The following is a 26,646-nucleotide window of genomic DNA, read 5'->3' on the forward strand; positions in this document are numbered from 1 at the left end:
AATAATGTCTTTTTTCCACAAAAGGAACAGTTATTACCGTCTTGAAATACCATTTAAGAGACTGTCAGGCAAGTAGGTTTTTCCTTCTAAAACTCTCTCGAGCTAAAGGGAAAAGGGAACAAAGGATGTGGTTAAAATGAAAACCTTATTCAATACTTTACATTTTAAATGATTTAACTGTTTTCCTTCTTTTTCTGTACCTTTAAGAAAAGGTTCAAAGGAATTTTAATGGTGTATTTGTCATGGCATTAAGCCAGCTAAGGTATACCAAGCTATACAGAGGTGTACCAAACCCTGAACCTTGTCTAACATTGTTTAATGATGGACAGCAACTGGATTATGTTAACATTTTTTACTTTTTAGGCCTATATATTCCATCTAACAGTGCCCACTGCAACTTTATGCAGTGAGTCCTTGCCTTGCTGACTGGAAGAAAAAGGGTTGTTGCTCCTTTAAGGGCTCCCCCTGCAACTGCTAGCAAATGTGGCGGAAGGGGGAAAGTTCACTAGTATGAAATGGGAAGAAGCAGGAAACAGCTGGACAGGAGAGGGGGTGCCAGGGAGGGGTGTCACTGCCCCAGCAGCTGACCAGAAGGATGCGGGGTATTAATATCCCATGCAGTCCTGGAGAATGGGCTGGCAAACTCTGACCGTCCCACTGATAGAATCTGAAAAAGCACCAGGTTCCTTCATGATCCACTGTGGTCATTACACTCGTTTCCACTTTTCCCTATGGGGCTGGGAAGGATTTTTTCCCTCAACGCCAGACTGGCTGAGATGGGCTGGGATTTTTCACCTTCCCCCCAGCAGGTTTGGAACCCCTGCTGGGGCAGGGGATTTAGGTTATAATGTCACATCTTAGTTCATAAAACGTGTGGTAGATGGCCAGTGCAGGTACTCAGTATGAAAGGGATATTGTTATTGGATAAAATGGATTGGAAAAGGATGTAAAAGAAAGCATCCCTTAAGGGTGCTGAGCAAGGGTGGTTTGGAGCTCCTATGTCTGGTACAAAGGGGAGCCTTTTCTAGCCCCCTTAATCCTTTTACAGGGGAGGATGGTTCAGTCCCAGAAACAGGATGGCTGGGGTCAGGTTGGGGATTACATGGAAATGATTAAAAAAAGCATGATGACCTGCACTATATAATTTAATGCTGTGTACCCCCAGATATTTTAAGTGAATAAAATTGCAGCCTAATTAAACCCCATCCATTGCCTCCAGTCTTTCTTCCGGTGTGGCCGGACAATGGAACTATTTGATTCTTCTGGATCGATTGCCACTATCGGTCAGTTTCTTCTGCCTTCACTCCCTCATGGTCCGCTTCCCTGATCCCATGTGACGAAGTTTATGGACGTGAGTGGAGTGTGTGTGTCTGCTAACATATCTGTTCCATTTTTGGTACTACTTTCATGTGTACCTTAATATCGACAGCCACAGAATAGTAACTATGCTATCAATATTAATGGAGATTAGGAAAAGCAGAATGTCTGTGTTAATATATAGAGCCAGCTCAGCTTCACATCTTTCCTTGCATGGAGTCAGGAAGTCAACACACAGGAAGAAGAAAGATGAAGAAAGGAGGACGACTTGGGACAAGATAAGAACAGAGATGAAAGGAAATTTTAGCGTGTTCGAATTGGAGGTTTTGCATAAAGCAAATCCTAATGTGTTGAAATGTGAAACATGATAGGTGTAAGAGATTTAGTTGTGTCAAGGGAAGCTAATAGTACGTGCTAATTCTGAATTCCAAAGCAATTGCTAATAACCTCACAAAAGTTCTCCTGGGAAGATGTTCTGTTTGTATACATTTCATTTAGTGTATCAGCTGTTGCAGTTGCCCTGGGTAACATCAGTCTGTCACAACCAGAGAGGCTGTTCAGCTGTAGCATGCTTGGGTCTTTCCTTGCAGGTGGCAGATTGCTTATTACAAGGCAAGCCATATTGCAGTACACCTATGGAAATGCTTTGGTGGGGACAAGCTGATGTTACATAAAGCCACTGCTATTTCAACAAAGAATCAGTAAGACTAACTGTGAACAATACAGCCCTGAACATTGTGACTAGCATACACTTTAAACTGAAAGGTCTCACTTTCTTCACTTTCTGGATTCACTTTCCTTAAAACCTTGTAAGTAAAATAACATTTTAAATGCAATTTTATAAATACAGGGAGGGGGCAAATGCAAATATCTCCCTCCTTGTGTAAATCAGAGTCCCAAAATTGGGGAGCAAAATTCACGTTTTACTTTTAGGTAAGTTTCATATTCCAACTATTTGTAACGGGCTGAAACTTTGGATTTTCTCATCCTTAATAATTACTATATTTGATCATTTAGTTGTCATAGAAATGCTGCAATTGTATATAGACACATTATTCTTACATATTTATCTTTAGGCCCACAACAGAAACCTGTTATCCATTGATTTTGACCACGTAACCAGAACAGGAAAGATCTATGATGACCATCGAAAATTCACTCTTCGGATTCTGTATGACCAGACGGGACGTCCAATTCTGTGGTCACCCATCAGCAAATATAATGAAGTCAACATCACTTACTCACATTCAGGATTAGTGACCTACATTCAGAGAGGAACATGGACTGAGAAAATGGAGTATGATCCAAGTGGAAAGATAGTTTCCAGAACATGGGCAGATGGTAAAATATGGAGCTACACATACTTAGAAAAGGTAAATCAATTGAAAAATGGATTATTATATTGAAGGCAGGAAATTTATCTCAATATAGAGACTAAATTGTAAATACATTCACTGTCATGGTAAGCCTCCAGTAAAAGTAACTAAGAACCCTTTTTAACTGTAAATGGGAACAATTATGTATTTAGATAAAATGTCTTTGGACTGTCATCACTTAGAAAACTGTCGTTGGGCATGTATTAAAATTAAATTTGGTGGAATGTTTTCCCTTTGTTTCATTTTGACAAGTTTATTCACTTTTTTGAAAGAGACTTTCCCAAAGGAAAAATTTATGCAGAACTATAAAATTGAGTGGTAACACGTTTATGCTAGAATAAGTGGCATGTGGAATTAAACTAGTTTTGATTTTTGTTTCAGTTCATAGAATTATCAGGTTTGGAAGGGACCTCAGAAGGTCATCTAGTCCAACCTCTTGCTCAAAACAGGACCAAACCTCAACTAAATCCCTGTTGAGGTTACAGGGACAAACCATCCCGATGTGTCGAAAGAATAGTAAATATGGCAGGCGACCAGCTTGGCTTAATGGTGAAATCCTAGCAGATCTTAAGCATAAAAAAGAGGCTTACAAGAAGTGGAAGGTTGGACATATGACCAGGGAAGAGTATAAAAATATTGCTCGGGCATGTAGGAATGAAATTAGGAAGGCCAAATCGCACCTGGAGCTGCAGCTAGCGAGAGATGTTAAGAGTAACAAGAAGGGTTTCTTCAGGTATGTTGGCAACAAGAAGAAAGCCAAGGAAAGTGTGGGCCCCTTAATGAATGAGGGAGGCAACCTAGTGACAGAGGATGTGGAAAAAGCTAATGTACTCAATGCTTTTTTTCCCTCTGTCTTCACGAACAAGGTCAGCTCCCAGACTACTGCGCTGGGCATCACAACATGGGGATAGATGGCCAGCCCTCTGTGGAGAAAGAGGTGGTTAGGGACTATTTAGAAAAGCTGGACATGCACAAGTCCATGGGGCCGGACGAGTTGCATCCGAGAGTGCTAAAGGAACTGGCGGCTGTGATTGCAGAGCCATTGGCCATTATCTTTGAAACCTCGTGGCGAACGGGGGAAGTCCCGGATGACTGGAAAAAGGCTAATGTAGTGCCAATCTTTAAAAAAGGGAAGAAGGAGGATCCTGGGAACTACAGGCCAGTCAGCCTCACTTCAGTCCCCGGAAAAATCATGGAGCAGGTCCTCAAAGAATCAATCCTGAAGCACTTACATGAGAGGAAAGTGATCAGGAACAGTCAGCATGGATTCACCAAGGGAAAGTCATGCCTGACTAATCTAATTGCCTTCTATGATGAGATTACTGGTTCTGTGGATGAAGGGAAAGCAGTGGATGTATTGTATCTCGACTTTAGCAAAGCTTTTGACACGGTCTCCCACAGTATTCTTGTCAGCAAGTTAAAGAAGTATGAGCTGGATGATTGCACTATAAGGTGGGTAGAAAGTTGGCTAGATTGTCGGGCTCAACGGGTAGTGATCAATAGCTACATGTCTAGTTGGCAGCCGGTGTCAAGTGGAGTGCCCGAGGGGTCGGTCCTGGGGCCAGTTTTGTTCAATATCTTCATAAATGATCTGGAGGATGGTGTGGATTGCACTCTCAGCAAATTTGAGGATGATACTAAACTGAGAGGAGTGGTAGATACGCTGGAGGGCAGGGATAGGATACAGAGGGACCTAGACAAATTAGAGGATTGGGCCAAAAGAAATCTGATGAGGTTCAATAAGGATAAGTGCAGGGTCCTACACTTAGGACGGAAGAACCCAATGCACAGCTACAGACTAGGGACCGAATGGCTCGGCAGCAGTTCTGCGGAAAAGGACCTAGGGGTGACAGTGGACGAGAAGCTGGATATGAGTCCGCAGTGTGCCCTTGTTGCCAAGAAGGCCAATGGCATTTTGGGATGTAGAAGTAGGGGCATAGCGAGCAGATCGAGGGACGTGATCGTTCCCCTCTATTCGACATTGGTGAGGCCTCATCTGGAGTACTGTGTCCAGTTTTGGGCCCCACACTACAAGAAGGATGTGGATAAATTGGAAAGAGTCCAGCGAAGGGCAACAAAAATTATTAGGGGTCTGGAACACATGACTTATGAGGAGAGGCTGAGGGAACTGGGATTGTTTAGTCTGCGGTAGAGAAGAATGAGGGGGGATTTGATAGCTGTTTTCAACTACCTAAGAGGTGGTTCCAGAGAGGATGGTTCTAGACTATTCTCAGTGGTGGAAGAGGACAGGACAAGGAGTAATGGTCTCAAGTTGCAGTGGGGGAGGTTTAGGTTGGATATTGGGAAAAACTTTTTCACTAGGAGGGTGGTGAAACACTGGAATGCGTTGCCTAGGGAGGTGGTGGAATCTCCTTCGTTAGAAGTTTTTAAGGTCAGGCTTGACAAAGCCCTGGCTGGGATGATTTAATTGGGGATGGGTCCTGCTTTTGAGCAGGGGGTTGGACTAGATGACCTCCTGAGGTCCCTTCCAACCCTGATATTCTATGATTCTATGATTCTATGAAATCATCCCAGCCAGGGCTTTGTCAACCCATTCCAGTGCTTCGCCACTCTCCTAGTCAAAAAGTTTTTTCCTAATATACAACCTAAACCTCCTCCACTGCAACTTGAGACCATTACTCCTTGTTCTGTCATCTGCTACCACCGAGAACAGTCTAGATCCATCCTCTTTGGAACCCCCTTTCAGGTAGTTGAAAGCAACTATCAAATCCCCCCTCATTCTTCTCTTCTGCAGACTAAATAATACCAATTCCCTCAGCCTCTCCTCATAAATCATGTGCTCAATCACCCTAATCCTTTTTGTTGCCCTCCGCTGGACTTTTTGCAAGTTTTACACGTCCTTCTTGTAGTGTGGGGCCCAAAACTGGACACAGTACTCCAGATGAAGCCTCACCAATGTCGAATAGAGGGGAATGATCACGTCCCTCGATCTGCTGGCAATCCCCTACTTCTACATCCCAAAATGCCATTGGCCTTCTTGGCAACAAGGGCACACTGTTGACTCATATCCAGCTTCTCATTCACTGTAACCCCTAGGTCCTTTTCTGCAGAACTGCTGCCTAGCCATTCGGTCCCTAGTCTGTAGCAGTGCCTGGGATTCTTCCGTCCTAAGTGCAGGACTCTGCACTTGTCCTTGTTGAACCTCATCAGATTTCATTTGGCCCAATCCTCTAATTTGTCTAGGTCCCTCTGTATCCTATCCCTACCCTCCAGCGTATCTAGCACTCCTCCCAGTTTAGTGTCATCTGCAAACTTGCTGAGGGTGCAATCCACGCCATCCTCCAGATCATTAATGAAGATATTGGACAAAATCAGCCCCAGGACCGATCTTTGGGGCACTCCACTTGATACTGGCTGCCAACTAGAGCTGAAACCATTGATCATTACCCGTTGAGCCCGATGATCTATCCAGCTTTCTATCCACCTTATAATCCATTCCTCCAGCCCATACTTCTTTAACTTGCTGGCAAGAATACTGTGGGAGACAGTGTCAAAAGCTTTGCTAAAGTCAAGGAATAACACGTCCACTGCTTTCCCCTAATCCACAGAGTCAGTTATCTCATCATAAAAGGCAATTAGTTAGTCAGGCATGACTTGCCCTTGGTGAATCCATGCTGACTGTTCCTGATCACTTTCCTCTCCTCAAAGTGCTTCAGAATTGATTCCTTGAGGACCTGCTCCATGATTTTTCCAGGGACTGTGGTGAGGCTTACCGGCCTGTAGGTCCCCGGATCCTCAGCTAATGTGCTTCATTAGAATAATATATTTAAAAATATATAAGTGATTTTCAAGTGTAAAGGAAGATAAGGTTCGGATTGCATTAAAAATGGGAAGGAAAGTTGCAGGCCTCTAAGGTCATTGATTCATATCTGCCAAGATCAGCAGTGGGCAAAGGTCATTGGCATCTGAGAGTTGTTAATGACTTATATAAAATGTGTTGATGGGCTCAGTCCAGTTCCAAGTGGACAGGGGTCCACAAAACCCACCCTCACTTTTGACATGTGTTGTCATTCTGTGTTGAGATGTGTTGAGAAGTCAAATACTTAAAGGATATTGAAACTGAATTATCCTCTGATTTACAGAGGTGGCCCTTCTAGGTCAGGATTATGGAACAGTGTAAAAAAGCTTATAGTACCACTGCCTATATTGTATCCTGTGCATAAAGATATTGGTTTCCAAGGAGCACTGTATTCACTTTTTTGAAAAAAAATGAAAGGAGATGGAAACAATTATTCCACTTTGGTAAAGGCTTCATGACAGAGTTTCCTCAACAACCATTATCTGCAATTCTCTTTAGAGATACAGGTCACATAACAAGGGTACCAAAGTTGCATACTCCAAGGTGGAGCATCATATTTTCTGTGTGCCATTTCTTCAAGAGCATTTCAGTACACACTGGAAGTGTATCTCCAAACAGCGTCCTCTACAACTAAAAAAAGATAGTGGCAACCATTGAAAATATCCAAGAGACCATGAGTTTCCAAACATTTTCTAAGCTGTTAACCACAGGAATCTGGAGAAATGACTCTAGCAAGACAAGCAATAAAGCTGATAGGTGATATTATATGCTCGGAAATCCAATTATTTTTAAGTTATTTATACATTTTAAAGTTGTAAATGTGTACTTTTAAGATATCCTCTGCTGTACATATTTTAAGGTATTTATGTCTGATCCTCCAAAAATTTGGAATCTAACCCAGAGAGAATCCTCATATAGCTTGGAAACCACATAAAAATATGAGTCCTCCCTTATCTGGACACATTGTGGCAGCTCCATTTGTTAATAAGATTGACAAACCATAAAGGTTTCTGAAGTTTGGTTCAGATGAATTTGTCAGGAACTCCTTTGTCTGCATATTGAGCTGAAACTCAGAAGTAAACAGGTTTTCGGTACTGCTTGGTTTCATATTCAGGCAGTGCCATGAGAATAGCTTGTGAAGGTACCATATTTTTTCTTTGGCCCTGAAATTGTAAAAGGGCTTGTGTATTTCAACTTTTCCAAGCCAGTTTGTCTTTTCCTACTCTGTGTTGAGTTCACAAACATAGATGTATAAGCTAATGTGCTGCAGTTTTTACACATATGGCCAAATCCTGGTCCCCCAGAAATAAATGGCAAAACTTCCACTGGCTCAAGTGGAACCAGGATTTGGTCTATACTGTAATTCCCATGGGAGTTAATGAGACAAGGGAAGTGAGATATCTTTTTTTGGACCAACTTCTGTATAAGCTCAAGAGCTTGTGTCTCTCACCAACAGAAGTTGGTCCAATAAAAGATACTATCTCACTCACCTTGTCTCTCTCATATCCTGGGACCAACACCGCTACGATAACGCTGCATATAACTATGGGAGTTAATGAAAGTCAAACATGATGGACTTGATCCTCCATACATACAATTGACATTGTCACCAATGAGAGTTCCAAACACAAATTGCAAATTCAGGATTGGTCTGACAAAGCCCTGTACATCAATTGAAAGGCTTGTGGGGTCGCACTGAGAAATAATTGTTTATTGTATACATTTTGTAATGATTTTTAAAGCTGTAATTGTCTCAATCCTCATGTGGCCACAATTATTTAGTTTTATTAAAAAATCAATAAGGTAGTTCACCTTGCTTTCCTAAAATTACAGTTTATAGGTATAAATTTTTCCTTGGATAGATTAGCATTCTTTACAGTTTAATTATTGTATTCTGGAGCCTTAATAGTGGACAAATATCCCTCCTTTCTTAGTAATTTAATTTTAAAAAGCACTTGAAGCTAGGGTTAGGGTTCCTATGGGTAGGGCTCTCTGCCCTAGAGTTAGGGTTCCTATGGGTAGGGCTCTCTGCCCTTGAGGGGGGGTTCATAAGTGTAGGGCACTTACGGCTAGGGTTAGGGTTCCTATGGCTCCCTGCACTAGGGTTAGGGTTCCTATGGGTAGGGGTCCCCACCCTACTGTTAGGGTTCCTATGGGCAGTGCACTTGAAGCTAAGGTTAGGGTTCCTGTGGGTTGGGCTTCCCGCCCTAGGGTTAGGGTTCGTATGTGTAGGGCACTTAGAGCTAGGATTAAGGTTCCTATGGGTAGGGTACCATGCGGATAGTACAGGAAAGATTTTTTTACTTAATTTGGTCACACTGATTTACTTGTTCTTATAAAAACCACTGACTACCCAAAGCTCACTTCTAAAATCCTGCTCTATTTGCAGCCCGATAAAATACTTGGGCAACTGCATGTTTATGTTGAACAGATGTGACATCTAGTGGCTGTTTTTAGCAATGTATCTCTTTTGTGTGTTCTCAGTGGAGATTCCAAGCTATAACCTCTAGTTGTTTATCTGAAACATCATGAAGGGCTCAACCCATGCGAATTTCAACATATCTTGCCTGCATTTATAAAATGAGAGCTTTTTTGATGTTTTATGAACTAGGCCATGAAATCCTTTTGAATCAATTAGGGCTCACTTGCATAGATAGTTTAAAATCTGACTTTTTTAGAATAGATAGGAAGTTGCCTTTTATTCTCTTTATAATACACACTGATAATACTGGATAGGATACTATGTCTCCAATCCTTGTACTGTCCTTTTACTGTCCTGGACAAAAAACAAAGTGCTGTGAAAATGGCACAAAAGGGCACTAAAGTTATATTAGAGATGCTTCTGAACTTGTTATTCATACTCTGTCAATGGCAGAGCCGGGAGCATTATAGCAAGAGAGTCATCACATCAGTACAGGGAGAGTTCAGACAATGGTTTACTGCAGATTGGGGACTGGAAAGTGAGAATAAAATAAACACTGTGAATATGTTATAAATGTTTGACAAACCAGAATTAAGTGATCAGGAAAAGCTTGGTGAAAAGTCTGTCTTCACCGGCTGGCACTGGATAACTCAAGCATTGCAAATGTTGATGTTCTTTGGCCTCAGTACAGGTGACAGATGTCTTTCACCAAAGGTAGGCTGAAATAAATAGTAGGGTGGAAGAATGAGAAATTTAAAGAGGACTTAGTCTATCTTCATTCTTTTGGGCAGACATTTAGGTATTTGTCAGAGTCAACTGACTTAGGGCCAAAGCATTAGCACCTTGCAGGATTGAGCCCTTACTGTCTTCTGTCCTGGCAGGGTTTGTGCTCAGAAGCAAGTTGTTTTTCTTAACTTGTTTCCAGGGTTCAAGTGTCCTAGAAGGGTGGTCACAATGTTGCTCTTTAGAGCTCTATCCTTCAAGTTTCTGAGCGCTTTGGCATCAATCATACAAAACACTTAAATCAGTGTGGCTATTCATGTGCTTAAGTACTTCATAGAATTGGGGTCAGAATGTAAGTACTTTGCTATAACGAGCCTATACTGCAGTTCAAGATATGTGGCCAGGATATGTAATATCTAAGAACAGTCATGGCACTTACTAGAGCTGGGCAAATATTGCAAAGACTTTCTACAAATAATCTCGCTAAACTTTGTATGGGTTTGTTTCAGCAATGATAGCTCCCCACAGGGAGAACAAAAGTTTACAGAGACTCGGTTTTAAATTAGCATGCAGAAATATTTCTGCCAGAAGTGTTGGCTCAGTCATCTAGTCAGGAAACAGAAAGCAGACCTTGTGATTTCTCTGACCAGTCACAACTAATCAACACAGCAAATATCAGTTATTCACAGAAATTAGTTTACAGGTTAAACACCAGAGATAAAAATACTTACCCAAAAAATAGCCCTTAATAATTATAGGTTTCAGAGTAACAGCCGTGTTAGTCTGTATTCGCAAAAAGAAAAAGAGTACTTGTGGCACCTTAGAGACTAACCAATTTATTTGAGCATAAGCTTTCGTGAGCTACAGCTCACTTCATCGGATGCATACTTATGCTCAAATAAATTGGTTAGTCTCTAAGGTGCCACAAGTACTCCTTTTCTCAATAATTATGACTCCTGAATACATCTGGGGAAATTCAGGTTTGTCTGTGGATATGCTATGAGCAGAGAAGAGTACACACGGAATGGACCAAGTGCTGTGCTTGTTCTGTGGAGGGCAAGGCTGTTCAGCTGGTCTAAGCGTCATGCTAGGGATGCCAATAAGAGCTAAACAAATCATCAGCAACAGTAAATGTTGCCTCTTTTCTCATCAACATTTGCTGGTACGTTATTTGTGTTAGTGAGGGCAGCTGTGTCTCAATTTGCTTCCTGGGTAGGTGCCCTACATGTTTCAAAGTGGCTTACTGAGTTACAATGAGGCTGCAGTGCAGTACACTGAGAGCTACATCTGCCTTGACAATTTTGTGTCCTCACAGCCAGTGTTATTTCAGTCCCTCTCCCGTAAGCAGCCTCTTCGGCCACATGTTTTCCAAAGCTTGGAATTTTATTTTGTATTATACAGAGAATAAGAACAAGCAATAGAAATAGGAATCTGTTTCAATGGTTCTTTCATTTTCTTGCACCTACTTGGTTAGTAATCATGTGTTTTGTCCGTTACTTACCCTCTCATTTCTATTTCATTGCAGACTGTGATGCTCCTCTTGCACAGCCAACGCCGCTACATTTTTGAATATGACCAATCAGATTATCTGCTCGCAGTCACCATGCCAAGTATGGTGCGCCACAGTTTGCACACCATGGTTTCAGTTGGGTACTATCGTAATATCTACACCCCACCAGACAGCACTGCTGCTTTCATACAAGATTTCACCAGAGATGGACGACTTCTGCAAATTCTATATCCTGGAACAGGTCGCAGAGTCCTTTATAAATATACCAAACAGTCCCGACTATCAGAGATTCTTTATGATACTACTCAAGTCACGTTTACATATGAAGAATCTTCCGGGGTTATTAAAACAATACACTTAATGCATGATGGGTTCATCTGCACCATCAGATACAGGCAAACAGGTTGGTTAAAACTATCAATATTTTTAAAGGATGATACTGTCACCTCTGGTAACACTTTGGCCCCTGCAAACACTGTCTTATCTGGTAGACAGCTTGAAATCAAGCCTACCATTAAAATCAGTTTTTATGTTGAAGTACAAAAATGTGTCTGTTTGTCTGTCCACAGACATCTATCCCATTTGAAATATGAAACATTCTTATTATCGTTTGCTATGAAATGGCTCTCATAATATTTGGTTATTTATTATTCCAATATGAAGACATTTGCTAAATAATAAATCAAATTGCTTTACTGTTTGCATTTTCAAGTTTCTCTGTTATAACAAATTCAAAGGAATTATTTATATCAGGAATGTGTTAGCCGTGTTAAAAATAAATTCAAGTTAATATTAGCCTATGTATATGGAAGTATATGGAAGTCATAATTATATGTAAACTATCATTAGTTTAAACAGTAATAAGTTTTTAAGGAGTGTCTGTGCACTAAATAAATCCATGAGAGAACAATTTAACATTTTTCTCACTTAAAGATGTAGTCAAATAGCAATAAGACTCAGGGATACATTCAGATTAACATCTTTTCTTTCTTTGTTATGTATGTTAGATATACTATGGGCCTAATTCGTTTTTTCTTGTTTTTCTCTTATTTGCTATATGTAGGCCCTCTTATTGGTCGTCAGATCTTCAGATTTAGTGAAGAAGGCCTTGTAAATGCCAGATTTGACTACAGTTACAACAATTTCCGGGTCACCAGTATGCAGGCCATGATAAATGAGACTCCTCTTCCTATAGATCTGTACCGATATGTTGATGTTTCTGGAAGGACTGAACAATTTGGAAAATTCAGTGTAATCAATTATGACTTAAACCAAGTTATAACTACCACAGTGATGAAACACACCAAGATTTTTAGTGCCAATGGTCAGGTGATTGAAGTGCAATATGAAATTCTTAAGTCCATAGCCTACTGGATGACCATTCAGTATGATAATATGGGCCGAATGGTGATATGTGATATACGAGTAGGAGTAGATGCCAACATAACAAGGTATTTTTATGAGTATGATGCTGATGGTCAACTTCAAACTGTGTCTGTGAATGACAAAACCCAGTGGCGTTATAGTTATGACCTTAATGGAAACATCAACTTGCTTAGTCATGGCAACAGTGCCCGTCTCACTCCTCTGAGATATGATCTTAGAGATCGCATCACTAGACTAGGAGAAATTCAGTACAAAATGGATGAGGATGGTTTTCTTAGACAAAGAGGCAACGAAATATTTGAATATAACTCCAATGGTCTCCTGAACAAAGCTTACAACAAAGTGTCTGGTTGGACTGTGCAATACTGTTATGATGGGCTTGGACGACGAGTTGCAAGTAAATCGAGTCTAGGACAACACTTACAGTTCTTTTATGCTGATCTCTCCAATCCAATAAGAATTACTCATTTATACAATCATACTAGCTCAGAAATAACATCCCTATATTATGATCTTCAAGGCCATCTCATTGCTATGGAGTTAAGCAGTGGAGAAGAATATTATGTTGCTTGTGACAACACCGGCACACCCCTAGCTATCTTTAGCAGCCGGGGCCAAGTAATAAAAGAAATTCTCTATACACCATATGGAGATATCTACCAGGACACTTATCCAGATTTTCAGGTTATCATTGGTTTTCATGGAGGACTCTATGATTCTCATACTAAATTAGTGCATTTGGGTCAAAGAGATTACGATGTCATTGCTGGACGTTGGACAACGCCAAATCATCATGTGTGGAAACATCTAAACACCATTCCCAAGCCATTTAACCTCTACTCATTTGAAAATAACTATCCAGTTGGCAGAATCCAAGACGATGCTAAGTATACGACAGGTAAAAAAATTCCTATTAAAAATACTTCTGGGTCAAATCCTTATATGGATCCAAGTCCATGGAATTTGCACACCTCAGAGAAGAGGCGTAGACTTTCAACTTGCATTCATTTTATTTGAATGTATTTAACCTCCTACTACCCACATAGCTTTGTCTATTTTCTGTGACCTTTCAGCCCGTCAATAAAGCAAGCAAATAGCTGCATCTGCTGTCTTTGCTAAGAACTAGAATTTGAAAAAGAGTTGAGGCAGCATTATCTGAATTCCTTTCCATGATGTGTAGAAGGAAGTACAATACAGAATTCAGAATAGCTATGCTCTGTGATAAAATAAGTTATTTTCTTCTGGTAACCAATTTTGAAAATTTAAGATTATGTCAAATCAATATTGCAATTTAGTTATTTATGTTTTGAGGTTTGGTTAGGCCTTGGTAAAGGATGTCTAGTCACACTGGTAGCTGCAATATTAGTTCTAATTTCAGTTCTATCAGAATGGAGAACTGTGGGCACCTTTGCTTCTCCTCACCTTATCTTCTGGATCGCTTTTTCTAGAAATGGAAAGTACAAAATACATTCAGCTTCCCAAGAATTAAGAGTATTGTTGCTAAGAATGCTTTGATTTTGTTTTGTAGACATTGGAAGTTGGCTAGAGCTGTTCGGTTTCCAGCTACACAATGTGCTTCCTGGATTTCCAAAACCAGAGATAGAAACTGTGGAGACAACATACGAACTTTTACAGCTTCAAACAAAAACCCAAGAGTGGGATCCTGGAAAGGTTAGCAAAAGTCTGCCTACAAAAGCAGACAGTCTGCTTGCTAGTTAACTGGACTATTTCTAAACCTAAATTAAAGAATACAATTAGAAAATACATAGAAAAATGTTCAATCAGATCTTAATAAAAAGCCTAGTCCACTGTGATCCGAGGGATGATTTTCAGGAGAAGAACAATTCAATTAATTGAGGACATTTTTGTCCATTACTTCTACATTATTTTTATTTTATTACCATAGCATTTAAGATCCCCACTTTCCATAATTTCAATACCTCTTTGTGCTATGTTCAAAAACAGAACAAAGATGTTCCCTACACCAAATAGTTTACAATCTAAATAGAAGACAAAAGAGTACAGATGGGCGCAGACACACTGACGTGGAGTACAAAGGAACAATGGGACAGTATGGGTCAAGCATGCTAGGCAGTGGCCTCAGTACACCAATGGCCTAACGATTGGGAAGTTTTTTTTCAAATCTCATGGCAGAGGAGAGTTTTTGAAAGGCGGACAATGCATTAGTTTTGCGGGTGTTTACAGGGTGCTCCTCCCAAGCAGAGGGGTAAAAAGCAAGAAGGTGCCTGTTTGAAAATATAACAAGCTACAAGCTATAGGTGTCATGTAATAAATTTATACTTACTGAAATATTAGTGCAAATGAAATCAACAGATCTTCAGCTTTTATTGGAATGATGCCACAATGAGGAGTGCAAAAACATCAAAATATTAAATCTTTAAAAGTCTTTTCCTCCCTAAAAATGTTCTGTGGTAGACCAGATTTTTTTTTAACATAGTAGGGTGATGGTGGTATTTTTGTTTTATTTTTTTAGTTCTAAGTCTCAAACTTGCCTCGGGCCTTGACTACACTCAGAACTAGCCACATTTCAGCAATTGATGGCTAGTAATCAATGTAATTGCACCAATACAGATCTCAGCTATTCTCCGGGCAGATACTCACATTCAAGATTTGATCCTTATTGAATATCTATTAACAAAACATTGCAGTTTTACAAAATAAGGTAGAACAGGAGGGATTGATTCTCTACTGCCTCTCACCTTGTGCAGTCATGTAAAGTCATGCTACCTGATTGAAGTAACAGCATTTTAAACTCACTTGGCCCAGGTGTGAATAACTATGGAATGTACAAAGAGTTGAGGACTCAGGCCCACTAATTTTAGGGCCCTTCACATGCAAAGCTCCCACTGAAGTTACTCAGATTTTATGGTGATGGAGAAATAGTATAGGGATGGCCACAATAAAAGAACATGGATGGATGGATGAATGTCAGTGGGAGTTTGCCTGAGTAAGGACTCCGGGATTGGGCACTAAATCTATCTATAGCTCTTAGGTACCTATATGGCCTCCATTCCTGTAGTATTTTGGTGCCTCATGATCTTAAATGTATCCTTAAGGGATGGGATTATTCTAGCCCAGATGTTCCATGCTTTCTTTTGCTGAACTCTGCTTCAGAAATTCATGTCTCATGCACACACCCCTCTCAGAGGAGGGGGACCTGGTACCTGCTGAGGGAACCCTTCCATTGAGGATAAGGGAGCTGTGGGGACCTGGCTTCCACTCCCAGCCCTGATGCTCAAGGGTAGGGTCAGGAGGGTCAGAAGGCTGCACCCTGTGGGTATTGCCCCTCCCCACCACCTGACACAGCCCCCTCCTTACCACAATCCTTCAGCACAGCCCCATCTGCTTCCCTTGCACAGGCTTTGTCCTGCCATGGAAGCACATGCGACTCTGGCACAGTCAGGTGGGGGCTGGGTGGGTCTTCGGTTGCCCTTTTGTAGAGTCCGTGCCAGCCACCCCAGCAGAGGAGGGTAACTGCCAACTGGTGGCTACTGCAGCTCTGGCAGTGAAACAGGCAGAGAGTCAGGTCCCAGCATCCAAGACTGCCCTGATAGCTCCATCCCCAATTGGAGTTCATGCCCCACCATGTGAAAACCTCTCTTCTATACTATTATTCCCATTTTACAGATAGAGAATTGAGTCACAGTGACTTGTCCAAGGTCACCCAGGGTGTTTATGGTAGAGCAGGGAACTGCACTCAGGTCTCCCCCGTCCCAAGATGGCATATTCACCACTAGAATAGCAATTTCTGGGAGAATATAAGGAATCTTCACCAAGGTTTCTTTCTGTGTAGGAAGATGCAAATATGTGATTCTTCTTTTGATGCTTGGAAACTAAAGGGACCAAGAGACCATAAGCAGTACAAACAGGCCACTGTAAAGTTTATTACTATAATTTTTTGTTGTTGCTACACTGCCACAGATGTGCATGATACTTTACAGACAAATTTAAAGGATTGGTACCTAGTCTGAGGCACTACAGATATCAGTAGAAACTTGATATCATATGGTACTATAATGAACTGTATAAAAATCTTTTACTTCAAACTCTGTTAATGTTTATGTTTCCAGACTATCCTTGGCATTCAGTGTGAGCTGCAAAAACAACTTAGGAACTTTATATCCTTGGACCAACTTCCTATGACCCCCAGGTACAGCAACGGGAGGTGTCTTGAAGGAGGAAAACAACCCAGGTTTGCGGCCATTCCTTCTGTTTTTGGAAAAGGTATCAAATTTGCCATTAAAGATGGGATAGTGACTGCTGATATTATAGGAGTAGCAAATGAGGATAGCCGGCGCATTGCCGCTATCCTCAACAATGCTCACTATCTTGAGAACCTGCATTTTACCATAGAAGGGCGAGATACACACTACTTCATCAAGCTGGGGTCTTTGGAAGAAGACTTGGCTCTAATAGGCAACACAGGAGGCCGGCGCATTTTGGAAAATGGCGTCAATGTCACTGTGTCTCAGATGACTTCTGTGATAAATGGGAGGACTAGACGCTTTGCTGATATACAGCTCCAACATGGTGCTTTGTGCTTTAATGTTCGATATGGGACAACCATTGAAGAAGAAAAGAACCATGTCTTAGAAATAGCCAGGCAGAGGGCAGTAGCTCAGGCCTGGACTAAGGAACAAAGACGGCTGCAAGAAGGGGAAGAAGGCATTAGGGCATGGACAGAGGGAGAAAAACAGCAGCTCTTAAGCACTGGGAGGGTACAAGGCTACGATGGATATTTTGTTTTATCTGTGGAGCAGTATCTAGAACTTTCTGACAGTGCCAACAATATTCACTTTATGAGACAGAGTGAAATAGGCAGGAGGTAACAAAGAAAACCTCCGCCTTTGCGTCACCAAAGACTGCCTGTTTTTAAACATAAAATGGTTTATTGTATTGGTTTTTCTAGAGCAGAACTCTGTATATATAAATATAGAGGAAAACACATATCCAACTGCCTTTAAATGTGACAGAAGATGGTATTTTAATATTGTTTGTTTAACTCTGAGAGATGACAGTGAAGATTTTTAGTTCTTGTGTGGCAGTATTCAAAATTTCAGAAGCAGAGTTCAAATGGTTCAACAACACAACGTAGAAAGGCACCGCTCTCGTTTAAAATCACAGATACATGCAGAATATTTAAGAATTCATGTGCTCTGCTTTCTTCTTGAAGATACATCTCTTCTTAGTTCATTAATTTAATAACTCACAGATGATTAAAAAGGTAAAAGAGCTTGATTCTGCTCCCCTTACTCACCTGGGTAGTCCTTACTCCCATGAGTTCTTCCACTGACTTTAATGGATAGCTCACAAGAGCAAGGACTGTATTTAGAACCTTGTATCAGCACATTTCATTTTTCACAACTATGATCTAAAGAAGTTCCAGACCTGAAAAACAGGGGTAGCACAGAATGGCTGTCCCATATTACATTTATCTTCACTCATCAGTAGCCTCCTCCCATTCTCTCAGAGATCAATGTCATGCTGTGTCGAGTTTTGCATGTGGCAGTGTTCTATAATTCTCTCCCTGAGGGCTTCAGTCAGACCTGGGTTACACTGGATTCTGCTGGCATAACCCCAGGCACAGAAGCCTGATGGCTGAATGTCCTCCTGACCGAGTGTTGCACAAGGTGCCACAGCTAGCCATCACCACCCTAAACATGGACAGAAATGTGCACAAGGGTCTGATCCAAAGCCCCTGAAGTCAATAAGAGTCTTTCCATTGACTTCAGTGAGCTTTAGATCAGGCCCTGATTCAGTGCATCCCAAGCAATCTCTGCCAGTAGTACTTCTGTGGACCCCCAGAAAAACTTAAAGCCACTCTACTGGAAGGATTCGCAAATGCGCTCTGTGCCAGTGAGGGTGAAAAAAGCCCTGTCTCACTATAGAAAATAGTATCCTGTGTGTTCACTGGACAGGGATTCTTCAGTTCATGATTCATTTGTAAATTGGAGTCGTATCAGTTTTTTGTCATCACCTTAGCCTCTTCTCACATTAATAATTATGCTGTATGACTCAATTTTGATGTGTGAAAAAGACTGGTGGGTCAGAATTCGGTGAACCAAAGTGTGGATAGTAAGTGTAGGTCATTTTGGGAATGATTCTCCACGCTTTGGCTCAATCTGCAGAGCACATAGCAAAGTGTTGTAGGGTGGGAATTTAATTTTGCAGGATATCAGCAGCTGTCAATATAGTGATTTCACAGCAAAGTGTATGATCCTTCTTTTAACCTGTCATTTTAAAAGGACCTAATTGTCTTGTGGGGGATTGTGTGCAAATTTTCTTTGTTAATTTCAGATGGGATTAGAATTTTCTTTTAGAACCTATGTATCTTTAATGGCGACATTATTGCACATTTTTACCAAAATAGACATAGTAAATATAGTCTAATCATCTCTGCTCGTATTTAGTTTTGCCAAAAGCAGGGTTTGTTTTTTTTTTTCCTTTCCTGTTTTCTTTTTTCTTTTGTTTTTGGGCAAGTGGAACAAACTGTACTGAACTTAGAGATGAGCCTGAATTGGAACATCAGGTCTGATCCCCCTTCAAACTTTGGGGAAGTTTGGATCCAGCGCTTAACTTCACAACTTGGACCTCCCTTTATGGATTCAATCCTGCTTCCATTGAAGTCAGTGACCGGTTTCACCGCCGCATGATCAGGCCCAGTGATGAACTGATCCCGAAGAATGCCATCCACACACGACCCCAAACTCTGGGGAAATTTGGATTGAAATCCAGTTCCAAATATTATGATTGGGCTCATCACTCACTAACGTACAGTACTGGGAGCTGACCAAGTCTGGTATTGATAGCTCTGATCTCTGTAATTTCCCATAAAAACATGGAGAATTTGAATACCTCCACACCAGTCTAAAAATGGACCTTCAGATCCTTGAGCCTCTGATGTTCTTTTAATCAATGAAAAAATAATTTATGAACTGTATATAGAGAGTGCATTCATAAATGTGATGATGTATTTTATCACTGATCCAAGATGTCAATATTAGAGTCTATTTTACTTATATTTTAACCAATTATACTTTTTTGCAATTCACTAATGATGTATCATTTTCAAACTGCTTTAAATATCCATTATAAACAAACATTTGAAGCGCTTAATAGTAAATTACCTTTAACTGTGCATTTCTAGTATGTAATACATATTTAGTTAGCTTGTGCCTTTAGTTTCTTAAAGTTATATTTGTATTATATGCAGGAAATGCACTTCGTATTACCTACACCTGTGGTTTTTAATACTGCCTTGATTATTATTATTCTCATTATTATGCCAAAAGGTCATAGAGTGAAATGTATTATAAGTTTGTCTCTGAAAGCAGATTTGGCATTTTTCAGTTCATGCACAGAAAATTTAAGATACATTTTTGGACAGTGTTTCTTATGAAAATATGGATGTATAAAGAATCAAATGACATTACATGGCCCTGTATTCTGATGGCATAAGAACATGTCTTCATCATGTTTGGTTATAAAATTGAGAAAAATAAAAATTCAGTGTCATTTTTAGATGAATACAATAGCATTTCTAAAGAGAATTACATGTCTTTATTAATACAAGAGCACTGGAGGCCAAAGTTATACTTACACACACAGGCACCATTCAGTGAAGGAATAGATCTAAACCATCTTGTTCAAGAACAATGTCAGATCGAGGTAGGGAATATTTCAGTCTCCATGTTTGTTTATTTTTTAGTGACTAAGCCAATTTTCTTAGTTGTTCTTTAATTTTGCACTATAGCCTAGAGACCCAAATGACAAAAACACAAAACAAAAAAAATCACATGCAACATTTTTGTGGTCATTCAGATCCAATAAACTGATGATTGCATTCTGCGTTTGGAACCTGGTTCTAGAAGTAAAAAACCCACACACACACTAATGCACGCTATCTTGTATCAAAACACCTAACATGAGAAGCTACATGTTATATTTTTATCACAGCAAAACAAGAGTGTGTAAAAATAATGTTTCCTTTGTTTTCATGTTGATTTAGAAAACTAGAACATTTCAAAGGTATATAGATATATATATGGATATATATATATATATAGGTAGAACATAGCCAAATATATACAGACTGGACAATGTGCAACTCAGTGTACACATTCTAGCTGTTTAGTTAGAGATCTTTAATGTCCTCTCAGTTGTATGCTAGTTAGTAGCTGTCTTTTTTTTTTTTAAATCATGTTTTCATGCACTTTCAGAAGTTTTATTTTTTCTAGATCTGCAATTATTCCCGTTCACCAAGCCCTCTTTATATCACTGTCCTGGGGAGGGGAAGGCAACCCATATAAGTGTTCTAAAGAGGTATTTTTACAAGGATAACTCTACCAGAGATTAATGTTATTGGAAGCCAACGTACAGTAGCCTAAGATTAGAATGTTATAAAGAGAGGCATCTAGAGAAAGGTTGGAGTATGTAAGGAGGAAAAAAATCTGCAGCTTCCTTTCAACATGCTTGTCTGCTCTGCGGAATTCATATCAGCATAATTGATCAGTCTAACATTTCAACATTCAGATCAGACTGCCACAATGTTTTTTTCCCATCAAATAGAGACAAATAAAATGCTGACTGTTACTTAAGCCTGTCCTTTATACAAAGCATTGTCAGGTCAAAAGCTTACTGTGTGTAAGAGGAATTACTTCTCAACAGAAACTGATAGTTATTCAAGTTCAACTTACTGTGGATTTGTCTTGGCATTTGTCATCTTACATTATTTGTCCAAGAAAATGTGTTTGCCAGTTACAATATTTCCTTAGACTTAGTGGTGGACTTTAACTTCTTAATAAATGTTAGTATGTCAGATTGTGTCCTTGATGATATTTTACTTGTATGAACCATGGTAAAACACTGAAATCTTAATATTCTTCTGGCAAAAGTGTCAATAGAAGAGAAAGAGAAACATAGCACACAGTATATGTCAAAAACATATTTCTCTTTAGCGTTCTCATTAAAAGTAAAGATGTTTACAGTGTATGCCAAGAGCTTCAGTTTCTACCGAACGGTTAGAGGTTCTAATCTTACAGAAATTGTGTTATAATGGCCTGAGCCTTGTTGCTAGGAAACACTAGATTCCAATTTTTTATTCCTGCTCTAACTCCTGTGGCTGAATAGTGACTGGATACTGTACAGGTTTATTTGTTCTATGGCTGCAGTTAATGGTCTGTTGCATTTTGCTCTGGTTTTCAGACCAGAAGCATGCATTTTCTACAACAGCATCATAACAACATGTTGTAAATAGTAAAAGTGAATATATTATGTGTTGATATTTGAAAGAGAGGAAAGAAGTACTTTGACTATTTCATTTTTAAAAAATAAAATTGCAAACTAATCGTCGGTGTGACATTTTCTTTGCTTACACCAAGTACTCTCAAGCCATTCTAATTATTTCATACACAAAAACTTTTTTTTAACTTTTCAGTAAAGAGCCATTTAATAGAAAAGGGGGAGGGGGTTCAAAAGTATTTGTGGATGAAAGTAAGTGGTAAATTTTGGTATTGAAATGTAATTGTATTTCTGACCCACAGAGGTGCACTGACAATTAAAACCTGGTTGTGAAACCACACCCTACAGTTCTTGGACACATGCACCAATTCATCAGTGAGAGAGCAAAATGCTTATTAATGGCACTCCAAGAACTGAACCGGCAGGGGGAAGACTGGCCCAGTTTAGGTATTCACTGATCAAAATATAGCAGCTCTTATTTCCTGGACTCCTCAACCAAGAGCAGTTGAGTATGGTGGGGGGGAAAACTATGTTAGATGTGGTAACAAGTGAGGGGGAAGGGACCGGATGTGTCATCACAGAGATAGGTGGGTAAAGAGAGATTTCCTGAAGCAATGGAGTGATTAAGAAAAGGCGAACGGAGGGAATGGTAAAGTGTCTGCCTCTGGGCAGGTGCAGTGCAGCCTCACACTGAGGACTAATTTTACAAAGAAACAGAGGCAGACAGGGTGATGCTTACCACACCTAACTTTGAGGCACCTAGAAAAGCAATGGGAGCCACAGAGTTCAGTGCCTATGCTCAGAGGCAACAAATGTAGGGGGCCTTGCGGGGAGCATATGCCCCCAATTGCCAGCCAGGCATGCACCAGCACTGGCCAGGGTGGGGGATTTGCAGGGTGGAGCCATCACAGTCCCAAGAGCTCAGCAGAAATGGCTCAGTCCCAGGGCTCTCGATGGAGGGGCTGTCCAGGTGGCCAGCACACTGGGGCCAGGCAGGGCCATTGGATCAGGGCTTTTGCTGGCACCACATGAATCAGCAGAGCCACACCCACCTTCTCTGAAACAGTCGCAAGTGCTGGGCTCTGCACCAGCTTCAGCAGCCATGAAGTCCATCCAGGGGTGGCTCAACCAGGGGGGAACGCCCCCAACAGAAGGAGCTGTTGCCTCAGACACAAAGCCTGGGGAAGGCGCAGCCCCATGCTCCCAGAGCCTGATGGGGTAGCAGAGGGGCAAGCCCATGGCTTTCAGGGGTGGCGGGACTGCTGCAGTTCCTGCGGGTTCGGGGTGGCAAAGGGCTGGAAAGCACTTTCCCCATTCCACGGCTAGCTGAGGGGGCAGAGATGCTCCCCGTGCCTGTGCTGGGTTCCAGGCAGCTGGCATATACATGGCACAGCACCTCCTAGGCAGTGCCACGTGCAGGAGGGTCTTGGGCTTTCCCAGGGCACCAGCACAGGCAGAGGCAGGAACATGCTGGCCAGGTTGCAGGTATGTTGAGTGCTCCCGCCAGGGGCTGGAGTGGGAAGCACCCCTGCCGGGGGTTTATGGTGGAGCAGCAGGGCTGGGGAGAGGAAAGTGAAGGGGAAAAGTGGGGAGGGGACAGCTGGGGAGCATGCAAAGGGCTGATGGGGGGGAACCTGACTACCCCACGTCACCTCTGCTGCCCCCCCACCTTTAAATTGTTTCCCCCCAAATTAACAGTTACGCAGCGTCTCTGCTTCCCCTCACTATGCGACAGACTCATCAGAATGGGTTTCACAGAAGCCAGCATAGCTGGCATCTGGCCTAATGGAAGTGGCCAAGCTGACTGGCTGTGCTAAGCCCCATCCTGCTCACCACGTGCCATTCTCAGCTGTAACTTCCCTTTTGGAGTTAGGGGCCAATCCTCTTTTACCAAGAGACCTTGATTGGGGAGGTGGGAGAGATGCCCTCATAATTGTGGTTAGGGGGCCCCACCTGGGAGCCCAGGGCTACTGGGGGAGAAGCGGGGGGGATCGTCCATCACTGAGGTATGTGCCCTGGCCCCTGAGCTATAGGCTACCCTGATGTGGGTGCGCTCTCAAGCCCACTTTGTGCTACTTTGGGGGGAAGGCGTGTGCCTGGGTGAATGCTAGAACCACTAGGTTATCGCGTGATGAACATGCACGCTCTCTGGCCTACTTACTTTTAGTCACAGAGGGATCAGTTCAACAAGCGGGGATAGCAAGAACTCCCTCCTCTTCCCCCCTCCGCCCCGGCCAGAGGCACCTGCAGGTCAGGGACTGTGGGGGGCAGGGAGAGGGGGCAGCTCCATGAGGTTTGTGTGACATCCAGTGGGAGTGAAGGGAGCCTGGTTCTTGGTTTTACATGCCTGCAGTTAGGTACCTAAATCCTTTACTGACTGTAGCCCTAGCTGTCAAGACACACTGCATGGCCTGAAGTAGGTGATGCTCAGATGCCTCCACTGAACCTGCCTACAGGGAGGGGGCATAACCTGACTAAGGAGCGTGCTGAGGGCACCAAGACAGTTGGTATGCTTAATAGTCACGGGGAGATGCAACAAAAGACGGTGTTGAGCGAGCTGGGCCTGAGGAAGGACCGGTCAGTGAGACAGCAAAGGGATGGTGGGTGTATTGCTAGAAAACAAAGAAAGTAGTGGTGAGGGACAGGTACAAGGCTCTGGGGTTAGACACGTCACAAAATGCAGAACGCAAGAGCTGCGACAGTAAATACAGTTATTTGACAAATTAATTGTCATAGGGTGTAAAATACGGCCCTGTTGTTCCATATAGAACCTGAAGGCTCCGTCCCTATTTCCATCTAATGCTACTGAGGCAGGCAATGACAACAGCACCAAGAAGTAATCTCTTAATAGTTCACAGCAGCACTTGAACTAACGCCTGCAGCTTGACCAAAGCATGCCGCTTCTCTCCTAGTTTATGCAGCTTTTAAAAGAACTAGACAATTCTAGCATCAGCCATCGGCAGACTCGTTTTCAGTCCATTGCACATCACAGAAGCATGTCTCACACTGCTCTTATGACACAGGGTTTGCTCAGGTCCACATGCTACCATCGAAGTCATCAGCTGTTTTGCATAGACAGCAGTAGCTGGCTGGGGCCCTTGGCCAATGTATCTCCCTAATTTAGCACCAAGCTTGAAGCTGCTAGGGATTGTTGCTAAGATTATGTTTTCAAGTAAGTTGCCCCTGCATTTGACTGTCCTGACCCATGAGAGACCAGCTGAAAATACTATGTTGCATTGAGGGACTGTGGCTAAAATTACATCACATTGTCGCTTTTGTAACAGGGCAGCAGCTCAGTGGGCATGTTGCTGAGGCAAGAATTTGACATTTTACTTTGGCTTCTATATTGGCACAAGCTGTTACATGTTGGGCACTGCAGGCAGCTTTGGAGCCGAAAAGGAAAGAAAGAGCTAATGAGGAAGAGTGCTGAAAGCCAAAAAAACAGCAGCCAGCAGTAAAATCTTTAAGGCACAGACACAGACTGAAAGGATCAATCAACAGAAATAACAAAAATACAATTTCATCCATTGATGTTCTTGTTTAATGGGCACCTCATCTGCTGTGTGCCTGATGTCTTTGATGAATTATGTAACAATGAAAGAACAACTTTAAATATTTTATTGAAAAGTATATCAGTCCAGATCTGCCACACTATAAAACAATTAAGTCAGAAAAACTTTTCAGCCAAGCATTGATATAATGAGTAGCTACAGAACAACACACACACAAGCATTCTATAAAATATTACATTAAAAGTAGGACTTTGAGGGTGGCTCAACTTAAATGAGAGTTGGGAATAATTTAGAGACAAACTGAACAAGTACTGTAAATGTTAATGGATTTGTGACACCTGCTCTATGTCTGGAGGTTTAGGTGGTACATTTAGTCACTTTTATAAGGAAAATTTTGTGCTTTAAAATAAATATTTTCTTTTATTTTAGGCTGTTATGGAACAACTTATCAAATGGTAATGTGATAGGAATGAAGTTTCTTTATGCCAATGAGGGCTCTTCTGATGCTGCTTATCTGATGTCTATGTCCACTCCCTAGAATCTGTTTTGTCTTGAGTGAAAACAAAGGCATTTAGCCGTGTATGTAAATGAAGCTTTCAACAAGCTGGCAACTGTGGCTCCTTGGTCTAATTATCAGCCATGCCCATACAAGTGTGGTGTATAACAGCCCCCTCACAGAATGGAATTCATTCCAGTGCAAGGCCCACCCACCACGTCAGCCCTGCGCCATGACATTGGCAAAGCCCTGCTGTGTATACAAAGCAGTGGGTCCCCACTGGCTGCATATGGAGGGTATGGCAGGGTATGGCAGAGAGGCTGAATCCACAATTGTCGGAGCTGGTGATCAGGCACCAGTGCACTGGAGACAGAGAGACTGCAGCCAATTTCCCCCAGCCCGTAGATAAAGGCAACGGTGGCACATATACTTAACTACAGCATCTTCCCCAGTGTCCACACAGCATGGCCAAGTGAAGCTTGATTACTCAGTCATTTTAGGGCAATCAGGAAGTTCATGCATGTGAGAGTACATCATACAGTGGTGTATAAACCATGGCAGAGCTAACTGGACAGGACCAGTGTATCAGCCAGTGTATCAGCAGAGGGCAGTGCTGGTGGCCAAAAAGTCCTGCATAGCATGACTGCAACCATCTATTGCATGTAGACTAAAAGGACGGACAGAAAGAAGGGAACAAATTATGGTGGGGGAAGGGAGGTGCAGGACCTTCCATCCCCCAGTCACTTCAGTCCTCCCCAGGGCCTAAACTGTGACTGCAGTAAGAAGTTCAAACTCTCTTAAGCACTATACTTAGGCTCAGCTA

At 41.7% G+C, this 26,646-nt stretch overlaps 1 protein-coding gene across 18 annotated transcripts in view; it reads left to right on the plus strand.

The window, feature by feature from the left end:
- The window catches only part of TENM1 (teneurin transmembrane protein 1), a 1,403,901-nt gene extending 1,381,989 nt beyond the window's left edge, over window positions 1-21,912 (plus strand). For 16 of the 18 annotated variants that reach the window (XM_073361273.1, XM_073361268.1, XM_073361266.1 and 13 more), the window contains 5 exons: window positions 2,394-2,690; window positions 11,184-11,571; window positions 12,232-13,452; window positions 14,083-14,225; window positions 16,646-19,149. In XM_073361273.1, coding sequence (XP_073217374.1) covers window positions 2,394-2,690; window positions 11,184-11,571; window positions 12,232-13,452; window positions 14,083-14,225; window positions 16,646-17,404 — 2,808 coding nt within the window. In that variant the 3' untranslated portion in view covers window positions 17,405-19,149. Of the gene's footprint in view, window positions 1-2,393; window positions 2,691-11,183; window positions 11,572-12,231; window positions 13,453-14,082; window positions 14,226-16,645 lie in introns of all 18 variants that reach the window. The other 2 variants (XM_073361279.1, XM_073361281.1) reach the window with 2 other exon arrangements.
- The last annotated feature ends 4,734 nt before the right edge of the window (window positions 21,913-26,646 follow it).

This window comes from Lepidochelys kempii, chromosome 9, assembly GCF_965140265.1.
Source record: "Lepidochelys kempii isolate rLepKem1 chromosome 9, rLepKem1.hap2, whole genome shotgun sequence".
NCBI classification, from domain to species: Eukaryota; Metazoa; Chordata; order Testudines; family Cheloniidae; genus Lepidochelys; species Lepidochelys kempii.